The 17,473-nt window shown below is 40.4% G+C and overlaps 1 protein-coding gene across 1 annotated transcript in view; it reads left to right on the plus strand.

The window, feature by feature from the left end:
• The window catches only part of LOC114658375 (uncharacterized), a 54,927-nt gene that overhangs the window by 9,758 nt on the left and 27,696 nt on the right, over nucleotides 1–17,473 (plus strand). Inside the window, exon 2 of the mRNA XM_051933200.1 lies at nucleotides 15,096–17,373. Coding sequence (XP_051789160.1) covers nucleotides 15,096–17,373 — 2,278 coding nt within the window. The remainder of the gene's footprint in view (nucleotides 1–15,095; nucleotides 17,374–17,473) is intronic.

The raw sequence follows: 17,473 nt of genomic DNA on the forward strand, positions 1-17,473 counted from the left end.
GTGACCCAATAGATTTTCACCACAAAGACATGCTGCTCAATACTGTACACCACCATCCTGATGAGAAGTCGAGTGACTGAGTGAAGGGGTGCAGGTGATATGCACCCAGAAGTTGCAAACGGAGGTTAAACATCACAACGGCTGTCCACCACCTACTGCATCGCTCTAATGCAGGGGCATCCCAGCTTGTTCGAAGCTCCTTATACTGCGTAGCACATTGCATGTTGTTTCGTTCAGATTGCTTCGTCCTAGCGAGAGTTATTACAAAATATTCAGGGCCTCTTTCGAGTGAATCTCCCTGTACTAGATCAGGATATTAATGAGGGAGCTATCAATTTACAAGACTACATTTCCTTCTCACCCACAGTCATCAGCTCTGGGTAATAACTAAAAGAATGAGATTTGTGATTTCGAACAGTTGAAATTGGGTTCCTGTGGAGGGTCACTGGGTTTACACTCCATTAAGATGTTTGGTGATGGAAAAGGACTTTGGAGTACAACCACTACTACTCCAGATTGGGAGAAGCCAGTTGAGGTGGTTTGGGCCCATAGTTAAGATATACCCAGGAGAAGGCAGAAATTAACATTTGTATGTATCTCTGTTTTATGCTTTTTCAAAAACCATTTGCATTTATAACTCTAACCAAGCAAAGGGCACACTACAAAGTTGAGATTGATGGGATTATTATTGTCACATTTACAGATTACAGTAAAATTATACATGTTACCGCAATTAGTGAGTATAACAACCTTACCTCAAAATGTCCGCCCTAATACATGTAACATATTGAAATAATAGTTTAAAACAGACTTTTAAGAGGTTACTGACCTAAGATGTTGCATAGATGGTAATATGTTATGGAAATACCCAAGATGCTGTTATTTTCCAGGTTCGACAGTAAAACATTCCTTGAAACTTTGGCACCAGTGAACAATTATGTTTCAACAAAACAAAGGAGCTATCATTTATTGACTGGGGTATCACAAGTAACCTTAAAATAAAAGTGACTTTCAACGGCAGTTTGAAAAAGAAAAAGTGTAAAATGTCTGTACTGTTCAGTGACCAGCAAGTTACAGTTTTTCTAGGTGCTTTACCACAGCAGTGGAAATAGTTGCCATATTCTCTTAACAATCAACAAAACCTGCAAAACAATAAAGCATTTTGCAAAACTCTTTGTTTTAACTGCAAAACTCACTGCTCCAATCACAATAAGAAATAAATGTTGCAAAACTGCCTAATCCACTGAAACAGTAACATGTAACATTACAACAGTACCATGTTCAAGCATTCACTGGATATTCACAAGCAAAACACTAACCACACATCTCACCGAGGCAGAACAAAAACCATAGCAAGTTTTATAGCACATCTCTTGTCTTATGCATTTATTGTAATCCACCATAAATATCACTGAGTAAACACACGCATACGCAAAGATGGTCCAACAAAGTGAAATGCAAAAAAGAGAAGACGAATATTCATTGAAAAGAAATATTATTGTATTGGGCTTTATACAGGTACAGGAAAGCTCAAACATAAACCATAAATCCATCCATCCATCCATCCATGTCCCAACCCGCTGAATCCGAACACAGGGTCACGGGGGTCTGCTGGAGCCAATCCCAGCCAACACAGGGCACAAGGCAGGGAACCAATCCTGGGCAGGGCGCCAACCCACCGCAGGACACACACAAACACACCCACACACCAAGCACACACTAGGGCCAATTTAGAATCACCAATCCACCTAACCTGCATGTCTTTGGACTGTGGGAGGAAACCGGAGCGCCCGGAGGAAACCCACGCAGACACGGGGAGAACATGCAAACTCCACGCAGGGTGGACCCGGGAAGCGAACCCGGGTCTCCTAACTGCGAGGCAGCAGTGCTACCACTGCGCCACCGTGCCGCCCTAAACCATAAATCCTTACTTGAAAATCAGAATCAAAATCATCGACTGTGCCTGATTGATCCTATCCTGGATATTGGGCCAAGTGTTTTCATCTACGTCACATAAAATATTTTTATCAATGCAATGTGGTAAACTCCTCCAAGCATGCCTGATCCAGTGGTTGGATGCTATGATTGTTATGCAAGCCTCAGTTATAGCATCCAACAGAGGCATTCTGTTGTAGGGATGATGGTCCTAAACCTTCCATCTCCAGGCAGACAAAAACTCTTCATTAGGATTGAGGAATGGTGAATATGGAGGAAGGAATTTAATGGACATGTGTGGATGAACCCTAAACCCCTCCTATCACTGCAGACGAGTGATGGAATGGGACATTGTCACATATGACTACATAATGTGGGCCATTCACCCTAGCATCCTGACTCCCTTCAGCAACCAGTAGAAATCTGTACATTTAACCCAACAGTTGGGATGTATACTGCAGGACCATTGTCTGATATGGCTGAATAAAGAGTAATGTGTGAACCTCTGTGCCCTGGCAACTGTGGTGTGGACCATTTAGCTGCACCCTCAAATCATCCTCAAGCAAAGAAAGACCATGATTTATCACATGGTCTACAATAGTTTCTCTAATTACATCAGAGACAACAGTCCTATGTCGCACTATAAGGTCACTTCTTCCAGCAGGTACTCATCTTCCTCGTCCCCTTTGTCCTTCCCATTCTCTCTGTCGTATTGGTCACGATTGTCTGCCTTGTTCTATTTTACATTAACAAACAAACACACCACCTATCCCTTTAATGTGTTGTAGCTTATGTTGATTAGTTTACAGACAGATTTGCAACAAGTGTGTTATGAGTTGCAAGACTAGGCCTGTTTTAGTAGGAAAGGGTCATAGCAGCTGACGCCATGATGATTTCCGTGACTTGAGACTTTCAGGTGACTTTGGTATTATCAAATGATCACTGTGTCTAGTGTTTTGCAAAAAAGTCCACTTGAGACTGATGTACATGCAATGAGAAATAGTTCACCATTTCCCAAAAATGTTTGCTGTTTTACTCGTCTTTAGAACTGACAGCATACACTGATGGCTTGGAAAAATCTTATAAGCAACTGAGAAGAACTGTAGCTGTGAACCCTGAAATAGTCTAATGAATTTTGGCAATCTGACCATGTTTCAGTAAATGAATCTATTTGTATAGTACCTCTTTTGCAGTTATGAGGCATATGGCAATTTAAAAGTGCATTGACCCTTTACTAACAGGATGCATTACATTAATTAACACATTAGAGGGACTGGGATGCATCCTGGTATAGATATTCTATAGTTCTTGGTACAAGCATCTGAATCTTGGACTGGTCATTGCATGTGTGGAGTTTGCCTATCATCACCATCTCTGTGTTGGTTTTCTCTACTTTCCTCAACACATAACGGGTTAAGCTGAGTTTGTGAGATTAATTGCCACTCTGAATTGGCAAAGTGTGGGTAAAAGTGCTCACTTTCCAGAGTTAGTTCCTGTCTCGCACCTGCACTGCTGCAATAGATAAAACAGATGAATGAACTAAAAGAGTTTATTATGTGGCATGGTAGCACAGCGGTATACTGCCGCTGTTTTACAGCCAAAGGAATGAGGTCTTGATTTCTAGTGACTGTATGGATTTAGCATGTTTTCCCTGTATCCTTTGAGTTTTCCATTTATATCCAGACAAAATGTTTATTAGGTTAGTGACTCGACACTGGCACAGTGAGCTGTGATGCTGCTCTGTCTTTGACTCTTATGCTGTCCAGGGTTCACTCCTGCCTTGTGTCCAATGCTGCCAATGTATGCTCTAAATCCCTGCATTCGTATAATAGACTTCAGGGTCCTGAAACATGGATGGATTTTATTGTACATTTTATCAAATTTGAAATGTCTATTTAAGAATAATTGCAGGAGGTCTATATTATACGATGAAGACTGCATATGTATGTGTGTGTGTGTGGAGAAAATTAATAGGAATTATAAAATGAGTAATAGTGTAAAATAATAGTGTAAAACTAATAACACAGTGAAATATTTTATGTCCCATCTAGAGATGCAACTGGCATTAGTTAGATGGCTTTATTTATTTTTTGGTAATATCATTGAAAGGTCTATTTTATAAATTGATCATCATTTGAATCCTGCAATTGAAAGAGTGGGTGCAAAAAATAAGATGGTTAGATGGGTGGCTTTATCATCTTGTGTGGGCATTCAAGCCTTTATTTCTGTTATGCTTGGAAAGATGATGTATGGAAAGCTTGCTTTAGTTTATGACTGTACAGACCTTAACTATTGTTTGAATGAATGCTGTAACTAATGTGAGGGAGGTCATTACTGATTTTCAACAGTCATGTACAGCTGAAATCATGGCAGGAGCACATTGTGCTAAACGTGAGTGTTCTTTATTTGGCAGACTAATTAAAGCTTTGCCAGAATGCTGAATCTGACCTTGGGCATTAAAAGCATTTTTTTGAACATGTGACATTTGGATCATTAAGTGTCAAGTCACATAAACAGAGTTGACTGTAGACATAGCCCAGAACCAGCCTTCAAGGGTAAAATGTGACAGTGCGTTTAACAAGGATGGTGATGGAGATGGTCCCTTCTGCAAATCAGACTTGTCATTTTGGGTATTACTTAAACTATTCACAGCTCTAGTGTTAATGACTTCTTCTCTTAATATTAGTTTGTTATTATTTTCTATTGTGACATAAGTTGGATATTTTAATATCTAATAGGTCCATGAGGGACACTTCATTTAAGGTCATAATTGGGTGACTTTTTTCCAGGCTTTTTTAAATATTGCCATTTTACCTTTTAGTATGTATGTACTGTAATACAGTAGGGCAGCACATTGTTTGATGTTACCACCACACAGCTCCATGCTCTGAAGTTCCAATCCTGAATTCTCCAGTCATGTGTAGTTTGCACCTCTCAACCTGTTAGCACAGGGTTAATTGGTATCTGTAAATTGTGGGAATGTCATGCAGTAGTCTGGTGTTCATGTCCATGATAGTACATGTCTTGTGCCCGTTGCTACTTAGACAGAATCCACAAAGTATAATGAAGTAAACAGGCACAAAAACTGATGGACAGAGAGGTGGATGGATGGATGGCTGCACAGGTAGTAATAAAATAAACAAAAGCAGCATGTCCAAAATAAGTGGTCAATGGATTTTTTTTTTTTTTTTTAACATATGGAGTGTTGCCTGTATTGTCATTGTGACAGTTGTCACTTTAGTAAATTTTCTTTCTTTCTCGCCATTCTTCTTTCTAAAACCGCTCAAGCTCTGTCAGGTTCCATGGGGATTGTGAGTGAACAGCCTTTTTCTAAGTCCAGACACAAATTGTCAGTTGGATTGAGATCTGTACTCTGACTTTGCTACTCCAGAACATAAGCATTGTTGTTTTTAAGCTATTCCTGTGCAGCTTTGGCTTGATTTGGGTTTGTTGTTGTAATTTGTTGTTGTAAGTTGCAGTATTTTCCTCCAGGATTTCTCTGTATTTTGCTACATTCATTTTAACTTCTGACCTCACAAGCCTGTTGCAGAGAAACATCCTCACTGCATGATGTCCTCGCGCTTCATTGTGGGTGATAATGTGCAGTGTTTGACTTGCACCAAACTTGGAATTTAGTTTGATGGTCAAAAAGCTCAAAGTTAGTCTCTTCAGATCATAGACGCTTCTTCCAGCTGAGTTTAGAGTCTCTACAGTAGTTGAGATATCAAGTGCACTTTTTAACCAGTGTATTTCTCTTTGTCACTCTCCCATAAAGCTGCCCTGGTGAAGCACCTGGGTGACAGTTTGTCTCTCCAATCTTAGTAACGGTAGCTTGAAACTCCTTCAGAGTTATCAGAGGTCTCTTGGTGGCCTCTGTCACTAATCTTCTATTTGCATGATCACTCGGTTTTTGTGGATGGCCTGCTCTAGGCAGATTTCCACCTGTGCCATACTCTTTCTCTTAATAATTGATTTAACTGGACTCCAGGAGATATTCAGTGACTTGGATATTTTATTTTGTCCATCTTCTGACTTGTACTTTTCAATTACTTTTTCACAGAGTTGCTGGCAGAGTTGTTTTTGTCTGCATTGTGTAGGTTAGGCCACCACAGTGAAGGTATGGGCAACATGGGCAGCCATCCAGGGCGACATCTTGCTAGGAATGGCACAGGCCACCCTTACCAAAAAATTTGAAATGGTGGTTACATCCTGATCCTGTCAATGCATTCAGGGTGCTGTTTAAAAATGTTCAGGGGCACACATTCTGTAAAGTCTGCATTATTACACAGAGGGGCCAAACACGTAATTGAAGAGGCGCGCACCCTAAATACCGAGGGGAACTAACCTGGTCAACTAAGGCTGGTAATATTGTATTAACCACACTTATGTAACTGAAGGGGCACACGCTCCAGACACTGAGGGGGACAAATTCATCAAAGCTCAAAACTGACTACGTGCTATGAACACAGAGGGACGCGATCTCCTTCCCCCCTGCCTAGAGCTCCAAATGGGCTTTGACTGGCACTGGGCCACCATGGTGACTTGCCACAAGTTGGACCTTCCAGATAAGGTGCATTTACACTAAAATCAATTGGAAACCAGGCAGGTGATAACTTCTAAAACCAATCAGCTGCCTCAGTGAAAATTTAGGTGTGTCAGTTTAATGAGGCTGAAAACTTAATGTGATTAATTATTTTGCATTTTATATTTGTAGTAGATTTCAATTTGACAGTACAGCATCTTTTTCTGTTGACCAGTGTCAAAAAAGCCAAATTAAAATCACTCAGTCAATGCTGTATAACAAAACAACTTCAAGTATAACTACTTTTTATGGGTGCTGACCTGAGGCAAACCACTACCTTGTTATTAGTCAATAAATCACTCCTTTGTTTTTCCGGTTTTCTAATAATTCCTTGTTCATTCAGCTGTTCTGTACAGTGGTTTTGGTACAGATTCAACCACTGCTTTAGGGGGCTAGTATTTTTGAAAACATATTTATTTTGACATCACATTCTTAGCCAGTTCTGCTTGATCATTTCAAGATTAGGGGGCACAGGACTAGTGCCTGACTGCTCTGGAATCCTAGGCTCCAGACCAGCCCTTGTCTGTGTGCAGCTTACACTTCTATCTGATTTTGCTTTGAGTGTTAACATACACATACCCTCCCCATGTCCTAAGATGTGTCGTTTAGGTTGATTAATGGTTCCAACTTGGTCCAACATTAGTGAACATGAAGGTGAGTATGGCACACCAGCTACAGCTGATTCCTGCCTTGAGCCCAGTGTTGGTGTCGGACAGATAAACTAAAAAGACATGGCTCATTATAGGGTCACAGGATTGCTATATTAAATTAGGTGTATTAAAAATTCATATCTCTTCATAAACCAAGGGCATGTATAAATCATCTGACACTTGCTTAACCAGATTATTACACAAATCATCATGCACGATCTTGGCACAGAGCCATTTAGAAGCTCTCAATCCAACTGCTCCGCAGAAATCTACATTACAAATCTCTCTCTTCAACTTTCAATGTCACTTACACAAGCCAAATGAAATTCCATCTCTGGGATGATAAAGTTAAAGTAAAACTCTTAAAGTCAGTGACAGTATATGGCAATCATTTACATTAGAAGATTATCTTATCCAGATATTTCTTCTCCATATTCCTACAGCTAAGCTGTAGTGATTTCCTCAGGGTAACGCAATGAGACCATATTGGGAGTTCTCATATTTTCAGTTTAGTTTACTGTGATAATATTTCACTTATATACCACTTCTTCTAGTTTTTGTTCAAAGACTTATGTCTTGGCCATTTTTTTTTGTCTACCATTCAGGCATGTTACATTTTTTACTCTCTAATTAAAAGTGTATGAGTGCAGGGGGACATGGCACATCATGTATCAGGATACAAATGTGACCAAAATAGTTTAACAAAGGGCTAGGTACAGTTCAATTTCTGAAAAGACATACAAAGAATAGCAGCCTGCCAATTTAGAGCTCAGAGAGTAAGGAATTTGGCCATTTGCTTATTAACACCCTTACTGTCTTCTTACTCAACAATGAAGCAGAGAAACAGAATTTGATTCTCGTTCTGTTAATTTTAATTGGAGGTGACTCAGCTTTGCAGTCTTTGTTTCAAACATTTTGTGCTTCACTGGTATTCAAGCTGTGCATTTTTTACCCCCCAGTTCATGTCATTTTACGGACTTTTTTCGTGCAACAGAAGTTAACCCTAACCCTCCATTTTTGTTAGACATCTTATAGCTTTTTACTGAAAATCTGAGTTCTCTTTACTTTTCCAGACTCGGAGGCCAGCTTCAAAACCAAAAGATCTCACCATCTAATAGACTTCAATAAAGAAGCTCCTGTTCATCATTTTTTCTCTGTGTGTGCAAAGGTTTAATAAAAACATGTTCTTGTTTTGTGGAAACGTGTTGCATAGCCGGGATGTTGGCTCAGTGTTAGATGATGGTGTTTCACATTTTCAGAGTTCAATTCTGGTCTCTGTGTTCCCTCCTGGAGCTGTGCACTCTAAGTCAATAGGCAACACTAAATTGTTCTAGTGTGAAAGTGTTCTGCAACAGACTGTCAGACCAGCCAGCGGCCAAAGTACTATGATGAGTCCAGTGAAATTCCTACTTGCATGTCCATCCAACATTCAACATGTCTCTGTGCACCATGACAAATAAGAATCAATTAAAATACAAAAGTTAATTTTAACAAATAGAAGCACAAATCAGTTACCTGATGTACATCTTATTCCTGTTTCTATGCTAAGTTACCTGAAACCTTGTGGTGGAAAAACTACTTTTATTAGCATATACAGTATGGTGGCACTTGGTGCCACTGCTCTACTGTCAAACTCAAGCTCTCCTGCTCATGGAAAAGTCATCAGAGATACTGGGAGCTTTGGAGTCATCGGATGGAAAGATTCTCTCATCAGATTGGTCGGCTGAGGGCAGACTCTACTATAGAATGCCCAGGAGGGAGTAGGCGGCCGGTTGGCTGAAGTCTCTAGAACTGTGATTGTGTCTGACTTTGTCTTTGACTTTCTCTCATACAAATGACCATGAACCTCCCAGAGGTTTATTGTCTCCATGGATGCTGCTGACTGCTGTTTTTGTTTTCCTTTCTTCTGTTATCAACTGGCCATAGTTCAGCAATTATTTAATGGACAGATTTTATTGGTTTCCATGTATGCTTATCAGTTGTTACTTTGTTTTCTGTGTGTTTTAACAAATATACACCTTTTATTTGTGCTAATTATTATGTAGTAATATCTAAAATTTATTCTTGCATTTTACCTTAGAACGTGTGAAGAGTGTGACACAAAAATAAATTCAGTTGAAATGAATATTGCACATAACCATTGTGAAATGAACAGCCTCGACACACACAAAAAGGTTTGGGGCAGCCACCCATATATTGTCCCTGGCTGCAATGGGTTTTTTGTAAGCACTCCTGTGAAATGGTTTGAGTCCTGAACTAACTGTCGGGATGTTGGCGGCTTTAAAGGCCAAACCCAGAAGTGACGTCGTTCGTGGTGCAGGAACTAAAAGTGACGTCATTGATGGTGTGTCTGGTAGGTTTTCCCATATCTGGCCTGCAGAGATAACAGAAGTAGGATTAGTGCACCCTGCCACCCCCTGGCCTGGCAGGTAATTACCTTCACTTGGTCCACTCAGCTTCCTCCTACTCGCACATGTGTGACACCATTAGTTCCCATTAAAGTGAGTTTGCAAAATGGGCACTCTGTACCTTGAATCTGATGCTGTCAGGATTAGCTTTAGCACCCCCTAAAGACAATAATAGACTACGTAGACTGTGCCACTGGATGAATTGTCACACATACTCTCACCAATTCAGAGCTGCATGGCCACAGCCTGTCCTAGTAGTACTGGATGCTGCATGAGAAGCAATAATGGAGAAGGTGCCAGTCCTTTGCAGGGCACACACACTCGCTCACATTGTGACCAATTTAGAGTCACCAGTTAACTGAACCTACATGTCTATGAGACGTGGAAAGAAAAATTGAGCATGTGGAGGCAAAAGAAGAGGGAAACAGGAAGAACATGCAGACTTCATCAACTCAAAATGCCAAGTCAGTGGATTCAATCTCGGGACACTGCATCTGTGAAGCAGCAACACTAACCACCATACTACCCTGATAGAGTTTTTGTGCACTTAATTGACACATTTAGGTATAAATGTGGTAAACATGAAAAAAGGAACATACATTTTCATAGGCCACCATTTTTTAGTAACCCAGAAAACAAATTGGTGGGGAGTGAAAAAGTGGTAGGCATACTTTTTTATGGACTCATCGACACACTTTTACATTGTTGCACTTTTTTGGGAATCAGCAAGTTCACTTGTCTCATTTTTTCTGAACCTCATGGTATAGAGCTCGATTTTACAGTGAGTAATATGACAAACTCTGCCCATCCATTTATTGAACCCATGCATTCCACTTATAGATTTGCAGGGAGCTGAAACCAATGGGCACAAGAACCAGTCTCTGAGTAGATACTGATCAAATGGCACACTCAATTATGCTGAGTCAACATAGGTCTGTAAAGCCTTATGCTGCATTCACGTGCTATCATACTGTATATATGAAAGATTCAAGTTTCTGAGTTGGAAATTCCAAGTGAACACATCACAAGCTTGGAGCTGCAAGTCAGATAATTTGGAGAAAACAAAGGTACCTGAATTGTCCAAGCTGTGACGTAACTCCAACCTTTCATGTTAGTCAATTGTATAAAACATACAGTAAATATAACTTGCTCAGCCAGAAATGCCGTGTTTGCCTTTTAATTATGTTTGGGGGGAAGTGATACAAATTTAATGGTTTTTTTTTCTTTGCTTTTTATTTTCACGAAAAAAAATTTTTTTCACTTTTTTCCAAGTAACAAATCATTTCATTTATCTGAATAGTTGTAACTAAAAGCCACTGAAATAAAAAGATGGGGAAAAAAGGTCACAATGGTGACAGATAAAATTCTATCTATCTATGAACCAAAATCCCCAGCACTATGAGATATCTGTGCCACTATGCACTCTTAAATATGAAGGTGCCAGAGCGGTTCTTCAGAGTGAAACATTTTTGGTTCCCAAAAGACTCATCCATATGAAGGTTCCTGAAAGAACCTTTATTTATTTAGATCTGTAACAAATCCCACAAACAGCCATGAATAGATTATAACAGATTTGCAAAACACCAATAATTAATTATTTTAAAAGGACTCTCGCTGCATACAATGAAGGAGGCTGATTCTCGGGTTTCTTAATCTGTTAGTGTCCTGTTAAGTAGCCTACCACACATTAAAAATGTCAAATTTTTTTCTACATATTATCATCTATACAACTAGGTATTGCATGTCTACAATTTTGTTAATCAGTCGGCCAAGCTGAATTGTGCCGTGTTGATCGAGTTGCGTTTTTCTCACATTTACTCTACAGTTGTGCGCGTGACTTTGGCAATTTTTTTTTTCTCCAAGCCGAAAAAAGTGCATCAGGTGATATTGAACATTAAGTCAACAATGATCATGTTTTTCTCTAATAGACTTTTTAATAGAAAGTTTCCCCTTGAACACATTGGTAGTCAGTGACATTACACAGTTCAGCTCAAAAGTATCGGTAAAAAGCGACCAGAGCAGTGCCACATGTAAAGTTTCATTTTTGCACTGTGACAGATCTCCTGCACACAATGCTGTTCCATGGCAGCACACATGTTTGGGTTTTTTGGGAGTTTTTCCTTGTCTTCTTAGAGAGTCAAAGCTGGGGGGCTGTCAAGAGGCAGGGCCTGTTAAAGCCCGTTGCAGCACTTCTTGTGTGATTTTGGACTATACAAAAATAAATTGTATTGTACATGCATACACCACGTTGTCAGTCGAAAAGTTTTTGACCAAAAATGTTGTGGTTGCTGCTTTGCACAAACTGCATTGACTAGATCACACTCCCTGTGATTTGTTTTTGTTCCCGAAATTAAAACTGAGACTGAAGGAAGACGATTTGCTACCATGTTAGAAATACAGGAAAGTCTCAGGAGGCACTAGACACGGTAACAAAAGAGAGCTAAAGAAATGTTTCTTGGAATGGAAGAATCGCAGGGAAAATTGTATCGCATCTAAAGGGAGTGTTTTGACGGTGACTAAAAGTTGACTAAGTTGAATAATAAAGTTTTAACAATTCTGGGAATTCTCGACCACCCCCCAATGTACAGACATGGACAAACTTGTTGGTACTCCTCCACAAAAACCTACAATTGTCACTGAAATACCTTGAAACTGACAAAACGTTTTTGGCATACATCACTGTTTAGAATAGATACTTTATTAATCCCAAGGGGAAATTCATAATTTTTAATTGTTTATCAGTTTATTCCATATTCAAAAAAAAAAAATCAGACTGTATCAGAGTTTTGATTTCACAAAATTTTTCAAATAATAACACAACTGAATATGACTTGCTCAAAAGTGATGGGACATTTAAATTAATATTTTGCTGCACAACTTTAGAGTTTGCAATCACTGCAAACAAACGATTCCTAGCGTTCTCAATGAGACTTCTGCACCTGTCAACAGATAGTTTGGCCCACTCTTCCTGAGCAAACTTCTGCACGTGCATCAGGTTTGAATGGTACCTTCTCCAGACTGCATGTTTCAGTTCTTTCCATAGATGTTTGATAGCATTCAAATCAGGTCTCCTAGAAAGCCACTCCGTATCCTGTTAGAAGATGTATGACTTGCGACTGAGACAGATCTTTCTGTCTCTGGGCCGTGTGTTTCTCTCCTTAATGTCTTGGTAGTTTTGAGATTTCATTGTTACCTGCACAGACAAAAGGCACCACAGGCCAGATGCAGCAAAGCAGCCCCAAAACATTACTGAGCCTCCTTCAAGTTTCACAGTAGGTACAGTATAGTGTTCTTTTTTATTAAAAAGCTTCATTTTTTCATCTGTGGAAATAGAGCTGATGTGACTTGCCAAAAAGCTTCAGTTTTGTCTCATATGTCCAAAGGACAATGTCCCAGAAGCACTGTGTATCTTATCAGTATTCCATCCATCCATTATCCAACCTGCTATATCCTAACTACAGGGTCACGGGGGTCTGCTGGAGCCAATCCCAGCCAACACAGGGCGCAAGGCAGGAAACAAACCCCAGGCAGGGCACCAGCCTACCGCAGGGCACACACGGGACAATTTAGAATCGCCAATGCACCTAACCAGCATGTCTTTGGACTGTGGGAGGAAACTGGAGCACCCGGAGGAAACCCATGCAAACTTCACACAGGGAGGACCCGGGAAGCGAACCTGGGTCTCCTAACTGCGAGGCAGCAGCGCTACCCACTGCGCCACCATGCTGCCCCTCATCAGTATTCATTTTAGCAAATTCTAGTCTGACTTTTTTATGTAGGGTCCCCCTGGATCTTCTTCCATTGAGCCCACGGTCACTCAAAAAACAAATGATGGTGTGATCAGACACTGATGGATCTCGACCTTGGAGTTCAGCTTGTATCTATTTGGAAGTTGTCCTTTACTTTTTGTCTACCATTCTCACTGTAAGAGCCAATCTTAGAAAGTTAATGCTTTAAGTTAAATTCATAAGATTGGCTCTTACACTCACTATCCTTCTGTTCATTCTGGGGTTGATTTTTCTCTTGCGGCCACATCTAGGAACATTGACTACAGTCCCATGGATATTAAACTTCCTAATAATATTTGCAAGTGTTGTCACAGAAGCATCGGGCTTCTTGGAGATGGTCTTGTAGTGCTTTGTCTTCAGATTGCTTGTCTGTAGTTTTATTTCTGATCTCCTTAGACAACTCTCTCCTTTGCTCCCTCTAGTCCATGTTCACCAAACTTCAGGGTGGCTACCTTTCTCCATTTAAATAGGCTGAATGGCTGATTTAATGATTGGAGACTTGTGGGATTTAAAGATAACGGCTAGTCAAAAAAATCACCCTAATCAAATTATTTGTGATCTTTTTTAGGGGTACCAACAAATGTGTCTTGGCCATTTTAGAATATCTTTGTAGAATAAGCAGTACTTGATCTCTTTTCATACTTGCTTTGATTTACTTGATGACATATCAAAGGTGTAAAGGTGCACATGGGACAGCTGCTTTTCATTCAAATGCTTTTCAGGAGGCATACAGCACTTTTTCAATGAGGTCTAAAGGTACCAAGAAATTGGTCCACATCATTCTTGTTTATCATGGAGCTTGGAAGCGGCAATGTGTTGTATATTGGTTGGATATGTAAATAAGAATTAAACTGCACTTTGTATGACAATATGAGTACTTCAACTACTACTGTATACATCCATCCATCCATTATCCAACCCGCTAACTACAGGGTCGTGGGGGTCTGCTGGAGCCAATCCCAGCCAACACAGGGCGCAAGGCAGGAAATAAACCCCGGGCAGGGTGCCAGCCCACCACAGGGTGCGTACAGACACACATAGACACACACACGAAGCACACACTAGGGTCAATTTAGGATCGCCAATGCACCTAATCTGCATGTCTTTGGACTGTGGGAGGAAACCAGAGCACCTGGAGGAAACCCATGCAGACACGGGGAGAACATGCAAACTCCATGCAGGGAGGACCCGGGAAGTGAACTCAGGTCTCCTAACTGCGAGGCAGCAGTGCTACCACTGCGCCACCGTACCGTCCCTACTGTATACAGAAACCCTCAAATAGAACCCAAGCTACTAATGATGGTTAAATTAAAGTGCACAAGACTAGTGAAATGGGAGACATATGGTCGTTGCCTCAAGCACAGCTCAAGCTTCCTTGTGAGTGGGATCCATATTTTGGAAGACAGTGTGGTAATCCGCATTAATAATGCCAGCATGTTTGCTATAAATAGCAATTTTCAAAACAGTTAATTTTACACAGATTAATACAACTACAAAGTACAACATAAGAGGAACAAATTTCTAGGATGTACTGTACACACTTGTCAGTGAACAATAAAACCTATACATTACAGAGTATTACTAAAAAGTAAATATGATTTGTTTTTTTAAAGTTAAGGTTTTGAAACATGGATCTGAGATATATGTGGAGCAAACAAATTCCTGAACATACATAATGTAAGGCACTATATTACCTGAGTTTTTTGTAATTTTCTAATTTATTTGTCTTTAGAGCCGAGTCTTTGGAGCAGATCAGAATTATAGAAATGAAGTAAAGCAAGCAGCCAGAGCCAGCCTGCTAAAAGAACAAGAACAAGAACAAAAATATTTCCCTGACACAGTTGCCATGGAAACCAACCAAGCATTCAGTGGGACAACAGAGCTGGATGAACACCCAGATCCTGTAGATGCTGGAAGCCCAGGAGGTAATTGCATACTGGAGGAAAGCCAACAAGATCATTTCCACACTGAGCTGCACAAAGGAGAAAAGAAAAACTTGGATGTTAACAAAGATGCCCTGAACAAAGCTTCTGACACTGTGGTGCACACACCCGAAGGCCTTGAGCGTACAACTAAAGAACTGACAGAAGTGACCCTGGAAGAAGCGGCTTTTTATGCAGAGTTGGATTTAGATGAGGTTCAGGAAAATTATTCTATATCTTCTTCAGAGTCAGCTAGTATCTCCAGTGCTGAAAGCATTTATGAAACTCATCCTGCATCAGAAGCTCCACCATTAAATATTCAGGTTCCTGAAACCTGCCAACCTGTGGAAGACCGTGATTGTCTAATAACTGCGATCCACGTTGTGACTGAAGAATCCAAAATGAGATGTGACACTGAAGAGCAGCAACCATCAAATACATCCAAGAGGGATGCGTCAAAGACTAATTTATGTGAAGGTGTGCAAAGAGAAAAAATGGCTTTTCAAGTGGGAGTAACACCAAACATTACATTTCCATTGAAAAATGAAAATGTGTTAGACTCTCACAAGAACATAATTAAAGCTCATCAACATAAGGAAGGCTTCACTGAAAGTGATACCAAAAATGACCGGAGAGATGTAGGGCAAGCACATCACAACCCCCATGGTCCATTTCATGATAAAAATGAAAATGCCCTCCATGTTCTACAAGTGCAAAAGTCCCATCAAGATTTTCTAGTAGGGGAGCAAATCAATGCAAGAGAAGAATTTTCTAAAGTGTTGGATGATCACCACCCCACACTATCAAAAACGATGCGGAACCCTTGCAAGAAGATCCCCAAAGATTACTGTGTCATAGAAGAGTCCACAAATGCAAATGTTGACACTAAACATGTTGACTTTCAATTTGCACGAAAACAGTGGCTCTTGATGGAGCAGCTCACAAAATCCCAGAGTGGCAACCGTGCCAGTATTACACCCCAGAAAGGTCCAAACCCAAAAGCCTTTGCAGCAAAACACCAGGCTTGCAAATCACAAGTGGAGGAACTTAGAAGGGACTGCAAAACTGCGGCTATAGAGACATCCATTGAGCATGTAAGCTTAAACGACCAGCGCCATATCCACTTCAGTCCTTATTCAACAGATTGTTTGTGCTGCAGATCTCAAAATAATGAATCTGACTCATCCCCAGCTGACCTTACAAATCTACGGCTAAACTGTGTTCATAGCACTGGAAGATTATATAGCAGTTTGACATTCAGCAGAGGGGCAGTGTCGCCAACATCTTGCAGAGAAACTCCCATTAATAAAGAAATGCGTGAAGCCTTAGAGCAAGAAGAGATCTTGAGACATGAAAGGGCCATCTTGAAATCCACACCAATGAGTGACTATGCAGAATTTAAAGCAAAACATTCAAGTTTTCCTCAGGGATGTGGCAATGTAAGAGGAACCCATAAGATGGTCCCTCATCATCCAGTGATGCTTCCCAATACGGAAGAGGAGCTTACACTTAAAGCACGAGCTGTGATCAAGTGTGAACGAGTAAAGGTCCAGGAAACTGGGGAGATAAAGGAAACTGCCAGACTACAAAACCAAAACTGTAATTTGCAAGAGATCAGCACTGTGTCAGCAGAAAAGGCTGACACCATTCCAAAAACTCCTTTCTATCACGAGATCTCTGCAGATAATGTTATTATTTTGGAACAGGATACCTTTCTCAAATCTCCAAGGAACAGCATGAAGGACCTAATAGTTCCCCAAAAGTGTGAAAAACAAAGGGAGTGGCCTCCGGAGACAGCTAATGTTATCATCTTGGAAACATCTAATTTGATTATACGCAGCGCATCTGAGTTTTCTATCAACTCTTTATCCCAGGAAAGCTGCAGCAGTACCTTCCAGAGTAATCCATTCTTCAAACTCAAATCCAGAAGTTCGCTGTCTTTAGTTGACCAAGAGATTAAAATAGCCAAACAAAGAGAGGAGGAACTTCAGAGGCAACGGGCCAGTCTCTATGCTCAAGACACGTCATCATACAGCACCATTTTAGTGTCTCCTAACACACTGGATATCGTGTCTCTGGATAAAACGGGTAAGCACTTTGAAGGTTACTGCTCAATATCCTGATGTTCCAGGTACAGGCCCCAGGCCTCAATTGAGATAAGTCCTATTCATTTGGTTTCTGCGTTATG

This window comes from Erpetoichthys calabaricus, chromosome 10 (genome assembly GCF_900747795.2).
Source record: "Erpetoichthys calabaricus chromosome 10, fErpCal1.3, whole genome shotgun sequence".
NCBI classification, from domain to species: Eukaryota; Metazoa; Chordata; class Cladistia; order Polypteriformes; family Polypteridae; genus Erpetoichthys; species Erpetoichthys calabaricus.